At 33.1% G+C, this 18854-nt stretch overlaps 2 protein-coding genes across 2 annotated transcripts; one reads left to right on the top strand and one right to left on the bottom strand.

Annotated features, from left to right (window-relative positions):
- Positions 1-2087: 2087 nt before the first annotated feature.
- LOC128673801 (uncharacterized protein) lies at positions 2088-3697 on the bottom strand. The gene is made up of 3 exons (XM_053751907.1): positions 3373-3697; positions 3172-3294; positions 2088-2613 (listed from the first exon to the last, which is right to left on the bottom strand). Exons 1-3 carry the CDS (start codon positions 3376-3378, stop codon positions 2410-2412), a joined length of 333 nt encoding a protein of 110 aa, XP_053607882.1. The 5' UTR covers positions 3379-3697; the 3' UTR covers positions 2088-2409.
- A 509-nt stretch (positions 3698-4206) lies between these two features.
- Positions 4207-18628, top strand: RhoGDI. Its single transcript, XM_053751323.2, has 5 exons — positions 4207-4388; positions 5303-5497; positions 7604-7713; positions 11924-12038; positions 13592-18628. The coding sequence occupies exons 2-5, from the start codon at positions 5311-5313 to the stop codon at positions 13789-13791; spliced, it is 612 nt and encodes a 203-aa protein (XP_053607298.1). The 5' UTR covers positions 4207-4388; positions 5303-5310; the 3' UTR covers positions 13792-18628.
- The last annotated feature ends 226 nt before the right edge of the window (positions 18629-18854 follow it).

Here is an 18854-nt window from a genome sequence, read left to right as displayed (position 1 = left end):
GCCTCTATATTGTTGCAACGTCGTAGATCGCGCCACTTCTTTGTAGCGTAAGCCGTTGTCATCGTAGCCATAGCACGAGAGCAGATTCTACATTCAACTTTCTTTTTTACATTCGAAGTAGGGTCACAATGATTTATTAGTAGATTTAAATTCTTTATATGTATTATCTTTCCATTTATCGTAGTTATTTTATGGATCCAAAAATATTCTTTGTAGGTAATGTAACCAGTACAGATACCAATTATTTACTTTGAAAACATGTCATTACGTTATAATAATGTAAGGTCAAAATATATAAAATATGGAATGTCTAACAGTTTAGTTTTAGTTTTGTTTGTCGATCCAGCATGCGCAATAATAAAAAATGTTGTTTATTTCTATTATATCAGCGACAATGTTGGTTCAAATGAAACCATTTAATCAGACCTTCACAAGCACCTTTCACGTCATCATATTCTAAATTGAATAATATTTACCAAACCTACAAACTACTAAGTAGCATTTCGGTACGACCACTGCTTAGAAAAAATGCTGAATGAAACTCATTGAAACAGTAATGGTCCCTATCATTTTACGTCAGTCCCATTCAATTTAGATATAGCAAGGCATAGTTATTATGGATTATATTAATGTATGAACGTACGTACTTTTAAAATAAGAAACTTAAAAATTTTGCGCCCAATTAATGCCGGCCGTTACTGAGTTTTGTATCAAAATTTATCAGTGAATATTGTGACAAAAGACTGATGTGCTAGTCAAATATTATGAAGTGTTTGTGTGTGTTGGGTGATTTATAAAGGTAGAATTATTCAATTCTCACGTTTCTGAGTATTATTAAATTTACTACTCAGATATTTAAGTTATATTATATACAAATTAATTTGCTAAAAAAGGAATATTATACAAGAGTAGTTTTCGATTAACAAACAATTTTCTAAGCGAGTTTCATTTAGAATATGAAAAATCCACATGTATTCATTCATTCATTCATTCATGAATGAAAATCCACATGTAAGTACCTATAGGAAGACTGAAAAAAAAAAGAAAAAGAGGAAGTCAAGCCACACATAAACATTTACCCTGTATTCACACAAAAATATAAAAACATGTTTTTTCTCGTCCTGTCAATGCCAAATTTTGTAAAGTGCGACAGTGACAAAACGTACTTTTGCTTAAAGTACTTATGCTTTATCTTTTTCATGAATAACAATCATTTAGATAATTATCATTCGTCTACTTCTATTAAGAAAAAATAGTTAGTTTTTATTCTAATTTATTCCAATGATATAAATGTGCAGTAGGTATATGTCAATTATTATAAGAGTGTGTTTAATGTTTTTAAAATTATAGTTGTTCTTAATTTTTTTTAATAATTCCACGATTTATTGGAAATAAATAATTTTAAGACAGTATCTATTTTATAAATTATGTACGACACATATTTGGAATGTATTACAAAGTTATGAATCAAATCGTGTAACTATAATAGAATCAAGATATTTCTTCTTAATCCATTGTTAGAATAATTGTATTTATGTAAAACCAAAATGACGATTCTTCTGTCTAATTCACTCGTAAGAAATACCGAGCTCAATAAACTTGTTAAATATATTTAAGGAGTTTGGCAAAATCATCATTTGGCTAAACATTGGAGACGTAAAATTAAAAAGTGAAAGTATATTGTAATCACAGACAAAGTAGGTAATGTTTTTCTGTGGTTCTAATAAATACATATTATGTAGTTACTACGTATGTACATACTACGTAATCATAAAAAAAAACTATTGATCCAACATACTCACCACATGGATGTTTATCAAAAAAACTTATATAAATTTATGAAGTATCATATTAAAATATATTCAACGACTATATATGTATATTTATTTACACTTATGTACTTTCTACATATTATTAATTATAATACGAATATTTGTACCAATTATATTAAGAAATGCTGACAATAGTTGTAAGGAAATGATGTACCTATTATTAATTGATTGTTGGCTGTTAAAAGTTAAATTTTATATGTAAAAAAATATATGCATTTATTGTGCATGGATATTTAATGAAAATAAAAGGATATATGGAATAAAAAAAATATTTTTATTTAATTAATAAGTACTTACAAAGTTATTTACAAAATAAATACTTACCTATCTAATATCAAGCTACAAAATATACATTAATCACAACAGTCACAGATTTATGTAACTATTTACAATTTAATAGTAATTTATACTAAAACAAATTGGTTTTTGCCTAATTTTCTGGTAACATTAGACGATTAGAGAGCTGAATCTGTCTGATTCAGCTTATTTAAATATAAATAGCTACCTAAATATCTTGGTTGTAAATATCTTTAATGAAGACTTTAAAATTACAGAACACAAGTCTGAAGAGCTGATTTTATTTCTTATTAAGACCCCTTAGTCTTAGTTCCATTTCTAAATATGCTTTCATGGAGGGATCATCAATCATTTTCAAAATCTTTTCGGAAATTTCAGGCCCTGCATTGTCCATCTTTTTGGTCAGAGCTTCAGCCCAAACTATGAAAACGCAATTAGAACATCCTGATTGGCAGCAACCAGTTGGTGGCTCTTCTATAGAGGCCTGAAAAAGCATTTGTCAATTTTTATACATGGTTTTTCATCAAAATTTTTCTTTAAATTCCAAAAGTTTGCTTAGTCTTATCTATAGTATCCAGAATATAGACTTCTTTTTACATTTAGATTTTCTTGTTACATTTAAAATAATATAAGAATTCTCAGATGCTACAAATTACTTAGACTTTTGAAATGACCACCGCTGAGAAGAAATGCCAACATAAACAAACTCATCAGTCCCTATTTAAAAAAAGGTTTGGGGCCATCCAAAAAACCGAAACTTATCTTGAAACCTTGCTATTGGCATAAAGTTGACCCAAACTGAATATTGGGTCAAAAAATATGTACTTATAATTAACATCACGGCTAATAATAATAAGGAAAGATAATAAAAAATTGCATTCAGGATTTTATGGCTTTCAATGAAATTTGGTTTAAGATGTCACACTTTATATCCCACTATTGTCACACTTTATATCCCAAATTTTCCAAGGGTTTGAAGTCCTTATTCATAAATCCATTTTAAAACTGCTACCTACACTACAAATTAGTGTTAGGTACCTACCTCTCTAGCAATTCTCTCCAATTCTCTTTCTTTCTCTTCATCTGTAGCAGGCGGTTGACATTGATTTGAGCATAATTTTGTTTGCAATCTCCGTTTCTTCATCAATGGAAAGAATTTTGATCTCTGCAAAATAATATAGCCAATTATTACACGGAAATACTGTAGGAATTAATTTAAAATAATTGTTATATTACTACATACCAACATATTTATTTGGTGTGAATGTTAGTATCATGGTCAAGGGCACAGCAGTTAAAATTAATCATAATCATTCACTATACCGGAAAGGGAACAGCCAAGGGTACACAGGGAAAACCAGGAAATTTACTTTAGAACATTTTTCCACTAACTTGATAAACACTTATTAATTGCAATTTTTTTGCTTGATTTTAAATTTTTTATTCATAAAAATAAATTCATTTAGAATGGAGGAAAACATATTAAGATTTTAGAATATTAAAATTACATAATTCTAGGTTATGTTTATGTAGGTAGTCTAACGTTTTGACGTTGACGTATTACAAATTAGTGTTGGACTTGGCAATGGTGCTAAATGCAAATCCATAGGTAGCTCGATATAGTTTGATTCGATATCAAACTCGAATGTATTTTGATGTAATATCGAATGATACATAGTGAGAATAGAAGACATCCAGATATAAGATAATAAAATCTAAAGTAATATTACTTACGCGTGTATTAGTAAATTTTATTGAAGTAGCCTATCAAGTAGCATATCACTGATACCAAATAAACTAAATAGTCATTATAATAAACATATAAATCGAAATAATCAGATCTCGTCACGATATTTTTTATAACTAGAACTGCTTGCTATAGAGGTACCACTGTCTGATTGGTATACAAACTCATATAGGTTTGTGGCATGGAGTAGACATAGTATTTATTTATTTATTGTGATTGTTTGTCAGGCCTCGTTTTGGGCTATCGATACAACTAGGTAGGTATAGCATTGGTACCATAAACATTTTTGCATAGACTAGATAACATTTTCCCCCCGCGACCGCGCAGCCGCACTAAAGCGGAAGCAAATAGCATTTGATCCGTCATTTTTTACGTCAATAGATATTTCTTTTCATTATCTACGAATTTATATTTTCTGGTATATTAGTTCACAAATTGCTTTGCTAAATATCGACAAGTGTGTGTTAAGCAGTCGGATTGAGTGATATTTTCACTTACAGATTGTTTACAAGGTAAGTTTCGTGTATTTTCCTTAATCATGCGACGCTTACCAAGCTGAGCTTGCTATGACGAAGCGGCTTATTCTGTTATTGTGAATTTCATCGAGCTGGGGGTCGTTGTCGCTGGACTCTGCTAGTTAAAAATACCCTATAGATTCATTGATTAGCGTTATGATTCAGACCTACCTGATATCTTAGCATATATACATGTATAGGGCGGTTCCAGACATCAATAGCGTGACTTGAATCGTTATCTTGTCATCTTTTTGTATGCATGTCAACCGAAAATCTCCCAGCCCAACTAAAGATAGGTGTACTTGTAATCACAGATCTATCAGTTTATTATTGAATTTAAATTAACATTAAAATATAGAAATAGGTTAGGTTGAGGAAATTGATCAAAAATATTGCATAGGTACCTATAACCTGTTCTGGACTAGGAGGAATGTTACTGTGGAATGTTGAGAGGTTATTGCTAATGTTTCCTATTCAATTCTAATTGGCATTGATCATTTATGGGAACATTGTTTTTTATTCAACTTATGTACAGTCAACACACATCAAGCTAGCTTTTCAAATTAATTGCAAATATTACTAACCAGAAAGTGTATTTTTTTGGTCATCCTGGGTTGACAATCTTCATAGTCTATTGGATATTTCATATTACATAAACAACCGGATAATTGTCTTTATCATTCTGATAATTTATTATAACACTAAATTATAGTTCAAATCAATATTTATAGATACTGGGGAATCCTTTGACTTATAATAACTAAGGAAACTCATTTAAAGTTAGTTTAAATGAACACATCTTTATGTAGTGTAATTATTTTTTGTGGTTTGTCTACCTTTCGAAGCAGAGGTAGCTGAAGCTGTTTAAACCTTTGACTATAAACAAAATCTCAAATGATCCTTTGTTATAGAATCTAAAATGTCCGGAGAACCAGAAGTAACCCACACTCCTGAAGAGGATGCTGAAGAAGAAATCAAGTCTTCGTATAAACCTCCCCCAGAGAAGACAATTGAGGAGATCCTCGCGGCCGACCAGGAAGACGAGTCTTTACGGAAGTATAAGGAAGCCCTACTCGGACAGGCCCAAACTGGAGCTGTGATTGTTGGTGAGTATTTTCTGATAGCCAACAGACCTTTGCGTAAACCAAATCGAATTGACTTGGCATGTTTTGAATAGTCTTCCTATTTTTGGTTGATTAATTCAAGTTGAGCAACAGAATGTTGTCTTTGTTTGTGTATTTGTATATAATGCTGCTAAAAAATAGTCTCTTATCTTAGCGTGTTCATGGCTGCTATCGGGGTAAAGCTGCCGCAAAGCGTAGGTTTAGTGTAAGAAATAAAATCTTAAAATTTGGAAGATTCCGTTCAAAAATTATAGTAAATCTAGCTGGCCGTCCCGGCTTCACCATGATAAAAGTGTCGCCTATTTTTCTTGAAGGTTTTGTCTATTTCTGTGCCAAATTTCATCAAAGTCGGTGCAGAAGTTTTTGAGTTAATTCATTACAAACAAACATACAAATCTTTTCTCTTTATAATATTGGTATGGATTAAACTTAAGTACCAAGTGTGCTATTGAGAATAAGATAACTCAAGTATGTTATCTTATATGATAAACTTGTCAAATATATTAATATCGAAGAACTGGGATTCTGCTAACATTACTATCATAGTCATAAACTAATTCATAATTGTATGTTTGTTTATTACCCCTTATTTTTCAACAAAATATTGTTGGTAGTTGTGTAATTACTTGGTGATGTTTATAATTAGTTGTCATGTTGTGTGTGTACGTTTTTGGATTCCAGTCTGGCTCAATAATGTTTAAAATTATTTTGATTACTGGTGCTTCTCCGAGCGTTTCGACCACCTGTGGACGCGCGTTATTGCAATTTTTCAAATTTTAACAAAGACAAGAATCAATTTTACTATCAGACTTTAAATTATTAGTCTGTACTGTGGTCACTGTCAATCAAAATGATTGGAAATAATTCCTTCCTCGAAAAAAATTGACGGATCGTAATGCAGGCGCGGCCGCAGCGGTCTTGACGCTCGGCGAATCTCCCTACTATGTTTTAGATTGTAATCTGTTGTGTGTACGCCTAAATAGATAAATAAACATTAGTCATCTTATCTCAGTGTACGTTAGCTTCGTGATTTTTCCGCAGTTATTGACATATTTAGTTTAGAAAAAAAATTGAGAAAACTGATGTAGTTGAGCTTAGATTGTGTGAGAATCGGTCCTAAATATGTTTGTTTCTAAAATCCAGTCAGACATGCAGATTATTTAGTGAGTGCTTTAAGGAAGGTATATTTGTGAGTTGTGTATCGAATGACTCATAAATTGGTCGATAAAGTCGATGTAAACGTTAGTTTTATGTCATAGTAAATATTTTGCTATGGCAATATCTCGTATAATACACGTTATAATCATATTTTATATATATTTTTAATAAGCATGATTTTGTGTACTTTTTAGGGTTCCAAAAAATAAAAAAACGGAACCCTTATAGGATCACTCCAAGGTAGTAAAGTCCCATGTTTGACCTTGTGAAAGCGCTTTGTCCCCGCACATTAGCGCCAGCCTCACATTTTTCAAAACTGATTTGGGTGACATGTTTTTGTTTTTAGCTAAGAATGAATGAATGAATGAAGAAGTGTGCGAAGACAAAACGCCTTCATAAGGTCAAACATGGAAGCAAGTATTACCTTTGACGGACCAGCGGGAAAAATCTACTTTCTGAAAGATTTGACTTTCAAACCCTTCCTAGCCTAGCTTTCGTAACAACAATCAAAACTCATTGGTCCAGCGAATACAAAGTCAATATTTACGCGCGCTGATCGATGCCAAATTGATTGGACTTTTGATAACAGTGATTGCGGGTGTCGCGCCAAGTGGCTTAATTTTGTTTAAGTACATAACTATTTTAAATATCAATTAAAGAAAAAAAGAAAGAAAAAATGTTTATTTGCCATAAATTATAAAACATTTACATCACATTAAGTTTACACGTTAATTCAATTACTTTATTATATTGTGGAACCTAGGTTACAATGGATGGTATATATATGCATGATGAAGTTCACTATGTCCTTATAGACAGTGAAGGGTTGGCGTTTGGCAACAATAAAAGCTTTTGTCAAAAATTACATTTTTGTAAAAAAAAAATAATTAAAAATGACATTTTATATATATTTTGTTTATTTATTGACAGACCACAACGACCCCAGGAAGGTGATAGTGAAGAAGTTGGCGCTGTGCGTGGCGGGTCGGGACGATGTCGAGTTGGACCTCAGCGGCGACCTGACTGATCTCAAAAAGCAGGTGAGTTCTATTTTTGACTAGCCATGCTTCGGGCTGATCAAGGAATTAATAAATGTGGAATAAATTTATTTGTAGGGAAACATTGTAGATATAAATTATAGGAAAAAAAATCTGGGAACATGCAGATATGGAAAAGAGTTCTATGCGTCATAAAATATACGTATTAGTAAATGGATTTGCACCGGACTTATGGAAGGAAACTGGAAAATACTATATTACTTATACAGGCATTAATTAAACTGGTACTAACACTATATTATGTGGAATAGACAAAATAATATGCCCACAGAAGATGAATAAAATTTACGCAGGAAAAAAATGTAATGCCGGCAATAAATGAAATATTTACGTAATGTGCTAACGTCGTTAGTTGACAAAGCTGCCTCTATATCGTACCCTAATCGAAATTCGTCACACATGGCATAGCTATCGTGAAGTTATCGAAAAATATGCGTTGTTGTGTGACTCATCAGTAGTTAATTTGTGACTACAGTTTTAGTTAGTAATCAATGTAATTTAAATAACCATTTTTTTTAATTCCATTTTGATATGCTTCCAAAACCTGTCTCAAATTTTGATTTACGGCGAGCAAAGTATAGATAAATCTGGTAATTTATGAATGGCGTTTATAACGATCTCTCAGTACTAATTAAAACATACGTGTGTGAGTGACCGCGAGAGCGGATTTTTTTATGCTTTTTTATTTTGCCGGATAACACGGCCTCTGTTAAACGTCGTGATTGATAGGTTTGTCGAAATATGGAGTGGAGTTGGATTTCGCAGTTTGTAATTCTTCGTGTATCATATGACGAGATGATAAGTGTTTATTATACTTTAATCACTTGGTATTTATAAAAATGGCGGACTTGGTGGTAATAAATCATTGCTCTCAGCTAACCATTAGTAGAAACAGGAAAACCATAAAGTTTCTGAAATGATAGAACTATGTAATTCCTTAACGATTCAAAATTAAAAACAAAAGTAAACTTGCACTTTTTAATCGTAAATAAATATAACTTAAAGTACAACATACATTTTAACAATATTACCAAATTGTTAAGGTTGTTACTATAGTATAAAACAAATGCTTTTCCTAAACAATATATCATAACAAGTTTCTCAACGATAACTATTCACACTATTTGTCTCGTACTCACTCGTGTCATTGGCTGTTCACACTCCATTTCTCTCAGCCATTAGTAAATTCAATTGTCTATTCACACCTACCGGCACTTAGTCATTTGTCACATCTCCGGTCTATACGCTTGCCCATCCGTCTTCGGGCGACGTTTACAATCCCGACAGGTGTTACCAGCATCACGCGCCATCAGAAGACCATAAAGCTATCGCTAAATTGTGCTAGAAACTGTTGGCAGCGTTCCAATCCTAGTACAGGATGTGTGAATGGCCCCGCAGATTTCTTTGAACGTGTGTTTATTGATTTCTTTTTTTTTTTATAGCGAACGTGTTAGTGGCCAGGTGAACTGTTGTTTTTTTATTGATCACTGGCCTGATTTATAAAGCTGACCTAATAACAATGGAAATATTTGGTTCTGAATTTAATTAAGACGTTATTTGGCCCCAGTCATATAATAATGTTCTCATTTCAAATGATTTAATTTTGATTGAAAAGAAAGGAAAATGTTTAAGTACATATTTAATTAAATTACAATATAATTAAGATTTTTTTCTGGAGATGGGTACAACTGAGCAGATCAAAAAGATTAATTTTTATTTTTTCAATAACATTTTAGTTTTGACGCACGTGTATTACTTATTATACAAGCAAATGTGTGGAATATTTCATATATCTAAATAGTCCTTTTATGTTTCGATTGTGTAATGTTTCTTCATGACTTTATCAATATTCAGATGCATATTAAATAAAATCCTTTCTCATTTATAATATTAAATTTAAATGTCACATGTTGCAAACACAGTGCATTATCCTAAGGTTAGCATAGTTCAATGCTCCAAATAACTAAATAACGCGATATATCGGTCTTGTTTATTTGTGTTGGTGACACTGCATTCGGTTCTGTTCATAGGTGGGTTAACGTCCAGTTTTATTCCAAACATTTAGAACCAAATAATTGGATTTGCGCCCGGCTTAAAGATTTGCATTTTTTATTATAAACCAATCAGGTTGATGAAATTTAGCACACAGATAGACGAAACCTTCAGAAGCAACACTATTTTTAAATTATGGTTTTGCCCGAGCGAAGCCGGAACGGGTTATTAGTTTATTATAAAAAACTATACACAGGACCAAAATAATAATATATTTTTATCACAGTAGCTGTCCTATGTATACGTTAATTGTATAATTTATAGATTACATACAGCAGTAAGTATATAATATTAATTAGTTTATACGTCTAATGTAGAAGAACATTAGTAGGTACCTATTGTAATTTCATACCTGAAAATAATGAACACCAATTTTTCGTACGATAGTGGAAAAGCAATCTATTTTTCATTAACTACGAACAAATATGTCGCAGTACCAATCTTTTCTATTTGATTAATAGCTGCCGTTGATATTGACCTTTGGCGAAGGGCACCTGTGGATCTCTCAATTAATTCATTTCGCATAAACTGACAATTTCATTAAAACGCAACATGGGACGTCATGATTGGAACACTTTTGTTTGTATATAAACTTCAAAGCAATAACAAAAGACCCATACAATGGCACACTTATCCCAGTTATTATTATTATAGCGAGTGTGTTATTGCTAACACTGGTGTCAGATTTTATTCAAGTCGCTCAAAGGCATCTGACATGACTTTTTACGACTCTTGCTTTGCGACTTCCTCACGATGTTTACCTTCACAGGAAGCAAGCAAGCAAACTACTATACTTATGAATCAGATTGGTATGCAAACTCATATGGGACGAGTAGGATACGAACCTGAGACCTTTCGATCCACAGACGGGCGTCTTAACCATTACGCCACCACCGATTCCAGTAATTTATGCAGTCTAGGGGGCAGCATAATCTTGTAGTAATATCGTATAAGTGAAACGAAAATATGAGATGGTGGCGCTAGTACGGAACGGTCCAATTGTAATCCTATCAGCACATCAAGCATTGGAAGCACGCACGCCAAATTAACCCTGCATTGGTTCAATTCGACCGATATAGTGATGAATTTTCTATGAAAAAATAATAAAAATATTTAACTAATACCAGAACGAGATGGCGGGACGACATCGACAAATTTCTACCTGGATGGCCAGAACTTGCCATGGAGAGAGATGAGTGGAATTATGAGGGGGAGGCCTTTGCCCAGCAGTGGAACACAACACCTACATAGGCTAAACAAAAAACAAATTACAGTTTCGGCCATTAACAGTTCCTCTAAGATAGATAATATAAAATACAAGTACAATAATTTTATTAATGTTTTATAAATTACAATAGGTATTATAATCTTATTGTATGTAATTTTCAACAATTCGTCACCCTAGCGCGAAGTTAGCCAAGCTCACATAGTCAAGCATACTTTGCCTCATCATAATTGCTTTTATATTTGTGTGCGATTCTAAAATTACATTGACGAGGGTCCGGCATAATGACATAGCTGATGATATTTATATCAACGGGTAGAGATGGAACAAAGGGATGGTGGGGTACGTGTTCATGTGACATAGTGAATGAACATCTGAATGACAGCACGAATTTCAGTGAATGACATTAAAATTCTGTCAAATATGATCATGCACTGCCGTTGCAAAAATGGATCAATTGTGTTTTTATATTTTAGAGGCGAGATGGCATCTAAACTTTATTTTTAACAGCTTCATAACAAATTTTAGTTCATCTGTCCCGATGTATGTCTGTAATCATATCTTGCAAGTTAAATTTCAGATACTTCCGCTTGTCCTACAGAGTTGAAATTTTCAACGCTTTAGTTTATATGTTAATGCATTGCTATGATAAGCACGACCTGATGCACTCAAGATGGTGAATCTTGGTTCATAGTTCATAGTTCCCTAGACATAGGACATGATTATTTTGCACGTGTTGTATGCAATTAGATCTATCATAGTCACGAATATGTGGAATATACTCTATGGTGGTAGTTTATGACTTTGATATATATTTTGTAATTCAGAATATAACTAGAAAAGGTGCCGGTGAAAGTCTAATTTCTGAATAAATGTTTAGGCTGTTGATATATCAACTTTTTTTTTTTATTACAGGTGTTTGTGATAAAAGAGGGTGTGCAATACAGAATAAGGATCGATTTCATCGTACAACGGGAGATTGTCCACGGCCTGAAGTATGTACAAAAGACGTACCGACTTGGCGTTCCAGGTAAGTTCATACTATACATATACTATTTTTATAATTTCGAAAGTCTTTTTCTGTCACCCTTTTACAGATAAACTGATTTTGATGATATTGGTATGCATATAGCTAAAGACCCTCATTCAAACATAATATACCTACTTTTCAAATTTCTACCCCCATAAACCAGACCTAGGGGTTTCAATTTGTGACTAACGCACCTGATATATATGCTGCGGGCGAAGTTGCGGGAATCGGCTAGTTTTTTATAATAACTATGGTATTACATATAAACAGAGAAAATAGACTCTTTCACTGAAAATCAAATCGATTCTGGGTCCATGACCTAAAGAGTTGACTTATTTAAAGTAGGTACTGCGCCTTAAATTATATTTTTTTGTATGCAAGTGACAATATTAATGTCCGTTTTAATGTTTTTTGCATGTGGTGTACTCGTAATGAATGTGATATGATAATCTTTAGTATCAAGATGTATTTTAGGCTCCTAGTAGGTCCATTATTATTACTTTTTTTTATCTGAGTTTGATTTTACAATACATATTTAATGTTGCCATATAAAAGTTTATATTTTATACTGTATTTGTAAATTTTGTGTTGGTAATGAATTATTTTTATTTATCTACAATTTATATGAATTTATTTTGTTTACGCTGCGCCGTTGCAGTACCCGGTATGTATTTATATGCGGTTGGTGTACATATGAGTAAACGTAATGTGTAGCACGATTGTATATGCACTAGATCGTATTCGATGTATTGTGTTTAATTATGCAGCTTGCATAACGATGGGCCACCTTACAACTATGGATATGCCTTGGGAGCGTCTATTGTATTAATGTTTGTATGTCTGAATATATATTTAAATTATTTATTGTATGAATAGGTTCGATCCATGATGCTGGACAGTGGACATAATTCCTCAAAGATATTTTAAAGAACCCGTTGAAAAGAAGTGATGAAATTGATCTAATTTTTATTTATTTTAATGTTTCGAGGAAAATGATTTCAAATTGGTTCTTTAATATGTTATATATATTCATTCATGTCACACTAAATATGAATTTATATGTTGCTTCGATTCATTATGACATTAAGTAATAACCTAAATGAGAAACAGGGTCACAACTCTCAAAGGTATCCGATTGGTTGGCTTTCTATAAGTTTTATCTGTCATTGTCATTTTATCTGTCGTTTAGAATTTAGATAAAACGTCGTTTATTTACTTACCCACATTTTATCTCCCTGTCAACTTGGTGAAGCGCAACTTTTTTATTATTAACACAAACGATAAATTTTCTCTTTTACTTTCACCAAATCACCGCTTCTATCGGCGAATTCACTCGCGTAAGCTCTCATTGGAAAATCACTGTGTAAAACATCGTGCACAATCAACGTTTTTAGTTTCATCGTTAAGCTTGTAGCTAGCCGCACACTAGCGCCACCACCGTGATCACATTTTTATCGCAGTTTTTTATTTATTTTCGAAAATGTGATGGTGGTGCTAGTGTGCGCGTATGTAGCCCATAAAATATAAATTAACATTGCAATTTTTTTTTTCAGTTGACAAGATGACCCATATGGTAGGGTCGTACCCCCCCAAAACGGAGATCCAATCATACACCACCCCCCCTGAAGACGCCCCCTCAGGAATGGTCGCGAGGGGCTCCTACACAGTCAACAGCCTCTTCACAGATGATGACAAGAATGTCCACCTCCAATGGGAATGGTGCTTCGAGATCAAGAAAGACTGGAAGGACTAGAGTGCTGGACACAAACCGTACTGGATTGGACGCTTGGACGAAATTCCTTTGCCTGTGCCATAGACAATCTTCATCTGCGTGGGGTGCGTTTCCTTTTTCTAAATTTGAAATTGTCCGTAGAACTAAGAATTTACTGGCTTGTTCCAATTTTTATGATATTATGGGTTTTAAAAAATGAAGACCAATGTCATGGTCAGTGATTTATTGTACCATATTGAATGGGGTTGCCTGAAAACAATATATACTCATCGTGGGACAAGTTGTCAATATAGAATCCATAGTACATCGCTGCCTTATTATTGTTAAGTTCCAATAATCGAAGCAATAATCTTTCCATTCAATGTGTATTGATACAATATAGAGAGAATGCATAGACACACAGTAAATAAACGATATTTTGAGATTTGTATACATTATTTGCTGACTCCATCGCAAAATATGATTCGTTGAAAAGTGAGCTTTAAAATATCCTTTTTAGACATACTTCACATTGATGATAACACGAGAGCTGTTTAGCCGCTAATTTATTTTTCAGTGTAACATATATCTTCAGTGGAGGATATAAAGCTCATATTTCAAGGAAAATAATATTTCCTAATGGGAGCGGTGTCGTATAACGGAGTATATAAAACCCTTATGTCAATGGAATAAGAGTGTTGTTAATAAGATTCGTACCAGCTCTGTGTAGCAACTAGCAACACCCTTCTTCCATTGGCAGATTTCACGTCGATTAATGTGCGATCCCCATTAATCGGCTACGAAGTTCACACAACAGTTCCAATATCCAGTCCAGTTCGTGTCGGGAATGGTGGCTGACTGATTGTTGATCTACTTGCAACTTAGGGTTAAGGTCTAAAAATATACATCTATTAAACTCTTGACTCAGAAATTTACTTATTGCTGAAAAAACAAATATTAGTAACTTTTAAACAGAGATTTCGCTTCATTTCTATTATTTCAGTATTAATCTTTTAGTCTCTATATCTATTGGACAGAAGGGTGACATTAGAATAACATCTGAGTGAGACGGTGAGTTTACTTGCCTATAATCTCTTTCGTTACCTTTCTTCAGTGAAATCAATACATATGCGTCGCCTATTCTAAATTTTAAACTCTATGTCGCATGCAATAAAGTTGAAAATCCTCGAGTCTGATTTTAATGATGTTAAGACCGATAGACATAGTCGTACATAGATTGGATAAACGACTATGTCTATTGGTCAATTTAAATATTACAATTAATTTACATACTTGTATCCATAATGTATGATAGTTTCTAGAAGTCAAACATCAAAAATATTTAGTGTACAATATTGAATTTAATATGAGTATTTTAAATACATTTTATATTAATATACTATAATATATCTATTTTACATTTAGCAATATTTTTTTAGGTATACGCATTGATATTTTTAGGCGCTGGATACACACAATATCAATTTGTTTTTTATACATTTTCGGCTAAACTCATTTGACAGTTCGCAATATTGACAGTTCGCATTTGTCAGCTGTCAATTGTTAAACGAACTGAAGCTGAACCATAGAGCCGTAGAATAAAAAAAGTGGACTGTGTATCCAGTGCCTATAGTTTTCCGCTAAGATATTTCTAAGTGGCGTGTGATTGCGAAAAGCAGCCGAGTATTAGCATCCAGAGAGCCGAGCGAGTTACCACGCTATACGTGTATAATTCATAGTGATAATTACAGTGTCTTTATCAACCTTGACATTGGCAAAACCACTATTTGGCTAAACAATGGAGTCATAAAATTAAAAAAAGTCAACACGGGCTATACATAAATACAGAGTAGATATGGGTCGTTACGCGTTTTTCGGATAACACAACGACACGTTGCCAGCGTTATCACAACCGTTGTCTAACACGACAACGTTGTCTAAAACGTCTATTTAGAAGCGATCTATTTTGCAACCAATTCAAGGTCAACAAAACAAAAGGAAAGAAAATGTGCAAATAACGCAATTATCTAAAGCAATCTTATTACAATACAATAAGATAGACTATCGCACAACCGCATAGCGCCAAAAGTTAACCTCGTAACTGATTAGATGCCTTTTTTTTTTTCATCCTACGCATAACGGGTGATTGAGCGAGCGAGATGTTTGTTTCATTCGTTCCATTCGTTATGTTATAATTTCTCCGCAAACAAATGCAACGCAACACCTCCTGTGATGTTTTGCGTTGTCAGAAATATAGATTGTTGTGATAAATAGATCATATAAGTGACTCGTAACGCTTGCGATGTCGTTCAGCCACAACATAAGTTTGATAAATGCGCATCGCGCTGCGTCACGCAGCATTTGTCGCATTTCTAGCTTGATGAGGACACTTACATTTCTTCTTGTCGAGTCGGAATGGCTATTATATAATTCTCGACAAACGTGGCTACGCTTAAGGCTCAATCTTGTCAAGTCTTCCATCGTGCAAGATGTGGGGTAGTTGGGACGCGATAACGGATGTGTTACAGATTGTTATATAGTAAGGTCGCAAAAATGCAAGATCTAAGTAATTGATTATCCTCCATTACATTTTCGCACTCACACGCCTATAGTCATTATTGCTATAGTCAGCCCACTATTTCATACATCCGGCAGCGCTAACACCATTCCTCTAGCATTTCAGTATATTCTGATTTCTATAAGTACTTTAATATTTTGTTGCAACGTTGTAAAAATTTTGACAATGAAATGAAATACCAGATTTCAATATTCCCATTCCCAACATTCCATATTTGAATTGTCAAACAATTAAATACACAAAATATTTTTCGCAAAACGATTTTTAGACATCTGTCCAAAATGGAGAACTCCCCTTTTCAATTATAAAATGTTATATCATTTAACATTTTATTGTCATTAATTTTGCAACGCTGCGATCAGTCGAGACAATTATGTATTTGGATGTTTGAATATACAAATCAATAAGTACCAAAATTTAGTATTATAGATAAGGGTATTGATGAACGAAATCAAATGAAAATCTATTTTTAATAACGTGATTGCTTACAACCAGTGCTGGTGAAGCTAAGGTGGCAACAATAATATATTATAATAGTATTATTATGGATTGAGCTGTTTAATGTGTAGTCTCAATTAGTCTTTAAGTGGCGAAGTACATGAAAGAGCTTTGTTGTGACGACATTTTAAGTCAACGAACTGTAGATAGAGAAAGATAGACTTCGTCGAATCTTTCGTTTCACTCATACAAGAAAGAAAAACTAGAAATACACGAGAAGAAACGTGTGCTCGGTTTGTAAAAACGCTTATATGTATGAGATGGACGGCGAGTTGTATGGAAATGTTCTCATTTGTTGACTATGCTGTCTTTAATTTTCTTTGTCTCTGAGATACACTCTTCCATATCGCGAATGAGTGTAATAAGACCCTTTTCGTATATGTCAGACCTTGATTAACTGAACATTTGACTCCCTAGATTGTCTACCCCCATAGTACAGTTTTAAAAATTTGATCGGATCTAAGACACGTGTTTCGATATTTTGAAGTCAACGCTTTTACTTACGCTCAATTTGGATGTTCTACTGTTTTGTTTTATCATTCGACAGAGACAACTAATAATTTATCTGGTTATTATCATTCAATCTATGTGGTGAGACAACTGTTAATTTATCTAATTCATTTTAAACAATTACAAAACACACAGCTCGCACATGTACGAGATTTTGTTATAGACATGTGTTATTGACAAACATAACAAGACTTATCGTCACGACAAACGCTCAAATTCAAATGAAACTCTCGGTTCGCCAGAAACAATTTTATCAAATGACGAAATGATATTTTGATCCCATGGGAAAAATAGACTGCTTTCATCACATGATATTGAACAAACATGATATTAAAACCTGTATGTTGCTCATATTGATGCAAAATTTGTTTTTGACGCACCGCGAGATGAAATTAAAAATGGCATTTAAATTGAATAACGCTTGGCGAGGTGCTTCAGTGTGCATTCACTGGTGCTCTTCAATGTGTAATCTAATGTTAGGCTTCCCTTTTATAAATTTTTGAATAAAAACATTTCCATACTGGTCTTCTAGGACTCAATTTTGAAGCACGCGTAATCGTTTATATAAGTCGGAATGATGCAAGGCTCATTACATTATGAAATTAGGTTGTCATTAAATTTATTTGCACAAGTTTACGGTTCTCTTCGTATATGTTTAAAATTAATGGGATAGCTAATAGTATTGGAATTTTAAGCCAATGTCTTTTTCGTAACGTAACATCTGTTAGCAATGACATTAATATTGATCAATAGCAATAATATTGGGCAAAGAATTTGGGTGGCACCGTGCGCAGTCCTACCCGAATAGCTATAATATAAAGTGAAAAGTAAGTCTAAGCCGTTTAGGGTTGTCAATCAGAAGAAAACGGAGCAAAATGCATCGAACATGGGTGGTAAAGACTACGTGCCTTACACTCAACCTATTAAAAAGTCATCATATCAAAATATGACTGAATTAAATTATTTTATTTAAAGGGTATTCGTGCTCGAATTTGTCACAATAACATTTCCCAACTTTCTACCTCGTAGTATGAAAGATTTATCAGTATTATGTAATATCGTATTTTTGATACATTTGTATACTAGAATCGAACAATATTAGATATTAGAATCGTTGTGTCCTAAAATAAGAATTCATAATTGTCGAAATGGTGCTTCAAAATTGAGTCATTATTTAGTTCTTGGTATATTTTATTGTATAAAATATCGGTTGAATTCATGGATTTTTTCTATAGATGTGTAATGTTTTATGCATTGTAATAGTTTGGCCAAAAATAAAGCTTATTTATTCAATGTAGTGTTTTATTTGCATAAAATTGACACCTCATTTAATTAAACTTTGTAACATAGCTGTGAGGCTAGCAAGAGTTTTTGCGAGAACATAACCGTGTCAAGAACGTACAATATCTCTATAGTAGGTACGTTAAAGGAACTATTAATTTTTGATTGGGTAAGAACATGTTCCCAATGTTCAGTTAGTGCGTTTGTCCACCGCCGCCGTCACCGTCACGTCACCGAG

This window comes from Plodia interpunctella, chromosome 11, assembly GCF_027563975.2.
Source record: "Plodia interpunctella isolate USDA-ARS_2022_Savannah chromosome 11, ilPloInte3.2, whole genome shotgun sequence".
Taxonomy (NCBI): Eukaryota; Metazoa; Arthropoda; class Insecta; order Lepidoptera; family Pyralidae; genus Plodia; species Plodia interpunctella.
This window is presented reverse-complemented; position numbering and strand designations above follow the sequence as displayed.

Bases quoted from the DNA above. Each gene is read 5' to 3' on its own strand.
- LOC128673801 (XM_053751907.1), bottom strand. The intron at 2,614-3,171 runs GTAGGTACCTAA...ATGCTTTTTCAG, and splicing joins TGGAGAGAATTGCTAGAGAG to GCCTCTATAGAAGAGCCACC.
- RhoGDI (XM_053751323.2), top strand. From the start codon at position 5,311: ATGTCCGGAGAACCAGAAGTAACCCACACTCCTGAAGAGGATGCTGAA. The intron at 5,498-7,603 runs GTGAGTATTTTC...ATTTATTGACAG, and splicing joins AACTGGAGCTGTGATTGTTG to ACCACAACGACCCCAGGAAG. The intron at 7,714-11,923 runs GTGAGTTCTATT...TTTTTATTACAG, and splicing joins TGACTGATCTCAAAAAGCAG to GTGTTTGTGATAAAAGAGGG.